The 5,185-nt window shown below is 69.4% G+C and overlaps 2 protein-coding genes across 2 annotated transcripts in view; one reads left to right on the top strand and one right to left on the bottom strand.

The window, feature by feature from the left end:
- The window catches only part of EMIHUDRAFT_77935 (hypothetical protein), a gene marked incomplete at both ends in the record, with an annotated part of 5,599 nt that extends 2,542 nt beyond the window's left edge, over positions 1–3,057 (bottom strand). The window contains one exon of the mRNA XM_005789346.1: positions 2,925–3,057. Within this exon, the coding sequence (XP_005789403.1) occupies positions 2,925–3,057 (133 nt within the window). The remainder of the gene's footprint in view (positions 1–2,924) is intronic.
- Positions 3,058–3,269: 212 nt separating this feature from the next.
- Positions 3,270–5,145, top strand: EMIHUDRAFT_122479 (hypothetical protein; the record flags this gene model as incomplete). The annotated part of the gene is made up of 3 exons (XM_005789345.1): positions 3,270–4,137; positions 4,467–4,663; positions 4,924–5,145. Coding segments are annotated over 3 exons (1,287 nt in total), but the record flags the coding sequence as incomplete, so codon positions are not given.
- Between the last annotated feature and the right edge of the window lie 40 nt (positions 5,146–5,185).

The raw sequence follows: 5,185 nt of genomic DNA, 5'->3' as shown, positions 1-5,185 counted from the left end.
CGCTTGAGGACCTCAACGTCCTCCGCGTCCTCTACCTCGTCTTCGGCCGCACCATGAACGGCCACCGCGTCCCCGGCTCGGACAAGAAGGACGGCATCGAGCTCAACATGGAGACGCTGATGTACGTGCTCCCGCTCCGCCCCGCGATCGCAAAATAGTCCTTAATCCAACTTGTTGTGTGTATAGGTACATCTTCGGCGCTGTCTTCAAGCACCACGCCCTCTCCGACTGCCTCGACCAGACCAAGGTCTGGCACGCAATCCTGGGCGCGCTGCGCGCCCGCTGGGGCGTCGGCACGCGCTGAGCGCCGCCCCCCCCCCAAGTCCCCTCACTCACCGCGCGCCGCTGACCGTAGCGGCGCGGCGACCACTCCCACACCACTCCGCCTCGCACCGTGTCCCGTCACTCTTCACTGAAGGGCACCGTGTCCCGTCTTCACTGTCGCACACGCGGGGACCGCGCCTTTTTGGTTTCTTTGTTTGGCCTTTCAAGAAGAAATGCCATGGAGCGCCGTGTTTCTTCTTCCAGTCTCTCGATGCCCGTCGTCGAGCCTCCCCTCGCGGTTGCGCTCCGCGTCGGCGGCCGCGTCGTGCTCGGCTTCCACGTCCACAAGTACGACGGCCTCACCTTTGGCGCGGCCGAGCTGGTCCTCGGCCCGGCCTCCTCCGCAGTCCACCTCGGCGTCAAGCGACCGCTGCCGGAGCTCTTCCAAACCGTCTGCAAGAGCGTCTTTGGCGAGGTCGCTCCACTCGATGCCTCGCTCGAGGTGGGCTTCCGCTCGGCCCTCCCGGACGAGTTGCTCGGAGGCCAGCGCGCCGACGGCAGTGACATCGCGACCACCTATCCTAACCGAGGGAGGGAGTGCACCGCGCCCTTCTCGCCGAGGCTCGGGACGCGCGAGGTCGAGTGCGCAGGGCTGGAGGGGTGGCGGGACGAGGAGCCGCTGGTGTGGTACTTGCTCAGCCTGCTTCGGCCGTGGTTCGAGTCGGCGCTCTCGCCTGCCGAGAGCGAGCGGCGCATCAACAGCTACCGCGGGAGCATGAGCCACAACCAGCGCCACGCGCAAAGCCGGCTGCTGCACAAGCACAAGCACAAGCAGCAGGACTCGACCAGCGCGATCGGCCTCCAGCACTCTGGCCACAACCGCCCCGCATGGCAGGCGTGGGCGCTGCTCGGCTACCGGCTGCAGCCCGGCGGCGGCGCCATCAGCCGCCGGGGAGACTGCACTCCCAAGGAGGGCCTCGCGGCGGTGGCAGCGCGGGAGCGGCTGCCGTGGCCGGTCGAGTCGTGGCCGTCCGAGGAGGTGATGGACTGCTTCTTGTCGCCGGTCGACGCGGGGACAACGGCCGCGCTTGCCCGGAGCGCGGCTGCCAGGGCTGACGCCACCGCCTCGTCCAAGTCTTCTCGCACGATGAAGCCGCGCGCCGGCGAGGTGGCGTGGCTGCTCTCGGCGGCGGAGCCGCGCCTCGTGCTCGTGCTCGGCCATGCCTGCTGGGGAGGCGGGACCGAGAAGGGCGGGCTAGCCCTCAAGCGGCTGCCGAGCACCGGGGAAGCCGCCGACCGCGGCTTGCCTCCGCTCTCGGCGCCCGAGCAGCTGCAGCCCGACCTGACGGTGCCCGTCACCCACGTGATGCCGTTCGCCAAGCTGCTCGACATGGAGTGGTGCCGGCCGCGCGGATCTCGCCCGATCGCCACGCGGCTGACCGGCGGGGACGACGCCGACGCCGAGCTGAGGGGGTCGCTCAAGGACGCCATCCGCGCCTACCTCTCGGGCGAGGCTGAGCAGGACCAGCTCGGCATGGGGGCGTGGCTGGCGGACGGCATCAGCATCAAGCCCGAGGAGTACGAGACGGGCGGCGAGTGGACGCACCTGCGGGCGCTCGCGGGGATCGACGTCCTCGTGTCGAGGCGGTACGCGGTGTGGCGCGGGGAGACGCTCCATTTCCCGGGCGAGGTCGTCTCTGCCATCCTCAAGGAGGAGCCTCTCCCGTGGGAGGCGGAGGCGGGCGGGCCCGGCCACGAGGGAGAGAGGGAGGAGGGGGAGGGGGCGGATGCGGGCTCGCCGATCCGCGACCGACGGGCCGAGGCGCGGGCGGACCGCCTCCGCGACGAAGAGGTGGCGGCCTTCGAGGCGGAGGCGAGGAGGGAGCAGGCGGCGGCGGGTGAGCGCGGCGCGGCAGAGGTAGCGGGCCGCATCCCGGCGGGCGTGGTGATGCACGGCGCCTCTGCGCCCGGCGCGAGCAGCTCGAGCGCCACCGGCTCGACTCTGCCGACGGCGCCTCTCGGCGGCGGCAGCAACCCGCCAGGCCCCGGCTCCAAGCGCAAGTTGGAGACCGGCAGCGGCGAGGAGTCAGAAGCGGCGCGCCTTTGCCGTGCCGATCTTAGGGCGGCCGAGGCTGGGCTGGCGAGGGAGGTGGTGGTGCCCTTGGGACACCGCGCCGCCGTTGTGGAGGGCCTTCGCCGCGTGCTGTCGGGCTCAAAGCCGCCGCCTGATCCGGAGGCATATTGGGCCTCCAAGGGCCCCGGAGGGCGCTTCCCCTTTCCGGAGCACCTGTCGGCCATGCGGGCGGAGCTGGCTGCGGAGGAGGCGACGAAGAGGGGCCATGCATGAGAGTAATTGAACTCTTTTTTTAGAGTTTGTGTGCTATTCGTGCAGGCCCCAAAGACCGACGTCGATGGCGCGTCTCGTGCCCTCCGCCAAGGGGTAGGGCCCGGTACTACCGGGTAGCGAACTGGTGTAATTAGCGTATGCACACACACACACACACCCAACAGTCACACACACCCGACACACGGGCGTGAACTGTGATGATTGCGGCTCGTCGCACAGTCGGAGGAGCCTCGTGCGAACCGTCTCAGCGCCGCTGGCGAGCGGGCGCCGGCTGCAGCACGACGGAGGCGCGAGCCGAGCCACTGCGTCCGACCCGGAGAGGCGTCCTTGAAGTGACTTTCCGAGCCGCGTGGCACGTTGTGGCTCGCGCTCTCGTTCACCACGTCCAAAACGTCTGGCTTGAAGGCGGCCTCGAGCTTGGCAGTGATCGAGGCCGCGACGGGGCCGGCGGGGTTAGCCGCGACGAGGTCTAGCGGTGTCGTAACGCTTGTGGTGGCCGTGTCGACGAGCGTGCACACCTGTGGTGTCGTGCAAATTCTTTTTTCCTTTCGAAAAAACGAACGGCCCGCCTCTCCGCTGCAGGCCGCGCCTCTTCCCGACGCACGTTCGACGGCTGTGCGCTTACCGACTCTGCTTACCGACTCTGCTCACACCTGGAATGAACGTCAACTTCTCCTCCACCTCTCTCTTCACCATCTACTCGGAGCTTGACCACGACGAGCAGGACGCGCGCCGCGCCTGGCTGCAGGACGTGGGCCGTGTTGTAAAGACGTCGGGCCCGCTGCTCCTCGCCATCAGCGGCTCGGCGCTTCTGCCGCTGCCGTGCGCCTTTGGGCAGGCGGGCATTCCGGGCGCCAGCGTACTCCTCGTCCTCACCGCCGCCGCCAACGACTACACGACGATCCTCATGGTCCGCGCGGCGTCGCGGCTCGGCGTCTCGTCTTACGAGGAGGCCGTCCTCGGGTCTGCCGGGAGGGCGGGACTGGTCGTGGCGCGCGTCTCGTTGGTGGTGCTCCTCTTCGGCACGCTGTGCGGCAATCTCTCCGCAATCTCAGAGACGGCCGAGCGCGCGCTCGTCCTCGCTGGCTGGACGCGGCTCGCGGCGCGACACGACGTCCTGCTCGCTGGAGCGACTGTGGTTGTGATGCCGCTCTCTCTGCTGCAGCTGGGCGAGATGGGGGGCATCTCCCTCTTCGGTCTCGCGATGATGGTTGCGCTGCTCGGCTACCTCGCGCACGCCTGCCTGCACTCGCACGCGGCGCTCCGGCCCTACATGCTCTCGCCGCAGCCCGCCGCGCTGCCGACCGCCGCCTCGACGTTCGGGTACGCGCTCTACGTGCAGCCCTGTGTGCCGCCGCTGCTGCGCTCGCTGCCGCCGGGCGAGCAGGGCCGCAAGACGCTCGAGCGCGCCGCGCACCTCACCTTTGGCGTGAGCGCGCTCTTCTACCTCCTCGTCGGCTGCAGCGGACTCCTCCTCTTCGACACGAAGACACCGCAAAACGCGCTGCAGGGCTTTGCTCACGCGAGTGCGGCGTCGCCGCGCACGGCGTCCGGCCTTCACTGCCCACGGGCATCTCGGCTAGGCTTCTCCGGCGAGTCGGGCGCCCTCCTCTCCGGCTGCTTCTCCCTCTACCTCGCGCTCTGCTTCGCTCCCATCGCGGCGCCGCTGCGCGAGACGCTGGTGCGGCTCGCCAAGGGATCGACGGCGGCGAGCATCCACACGAGCGAGCTTCCTAGACACTTCCTAGACACTTCCTAGACACTTCCTAGCATCCACACGAGCGAGCTCTGCTCCCGCGAGCCCGCTGTCGAGCCGTCTCCGTCGGTTGGTGGAGCTGTGGCCTGCTTTACGTAGGCGAGCTCTACCGCGAGTCCCTCGCGGGATCGCCGCCGCTCGTGCTCAACATGCACACGGCGCCGGCCGAGCTGCCGCCGCTCTCCAACGCCCTCGTCACCGCCTTCATCGTCGGCGCGGCGCACGCGGTCGCGCGGCTCCTGCCCAACGCCTCCGCCTCCATCTTCGCCTTCACCGGCGCGACTGGCGTCGCGATGGTCGCTTGCCCTACATGCCGCACGCATACCTCCGTGCTCACCCGCAGCTCACCCACCGCAAGTCGCGCACACACCTGCACTCGCCCGTGTTCGTGCCGTACGCGCTGCTGTGCCGCTGTACCCGCAGACCTCGTGCTCACCCCGAGGCGCCGCAGGGAGAGCACGGGCCGGTATTCCCACCCCTCCGCCGCCCAAACTCACACCGCGGCTTCCGGCGCGGACAGGCGCATTCGCACACTTCTTGTTCTATTGCACTCTAGGTGGCCTATGTGCTCCCCGCGTGGACGCACATGGCGGGCCCCCGCCGCAACCCGCGCCGCGCGCCCGCCACCGGCTCGAATCTGCGCGCGTCGCGGCTGGAAGGGCGAACCTCTGACTCAGGCGGGCCGGCCGCTCGGCGCAGGAGGCGGCGGCCGCAGATACTGCTGGCGCTGGTTGTGTGGTTGGGCCTCTTTGTCTCCGGGCTCACGCTGAGCGAGGTGGTGCGGCAGTGGATGGGCGCAAAGCCTCCGCAATGCGTCG

The sequence above is a fragment of the Emiliania huxleyi genome, assembly GCF_000372725.1.
Source record: "Emiliania huxleyi CCMP1516 chromosome Unknown EMIHUscaffold_1294, whole genome shotgun sequence".
NCBI classification, from domain to species: domain Eukaryota; phylum Haptophyta; order Isochrysidales; family Noelaerhabdaceae; genus Emiliania; species Emiliania huxleyi.
Note: the sequence above shows the minus strand (reverse complement) of the source record. Positions and strands in the feature narration are given on the sequence as shown.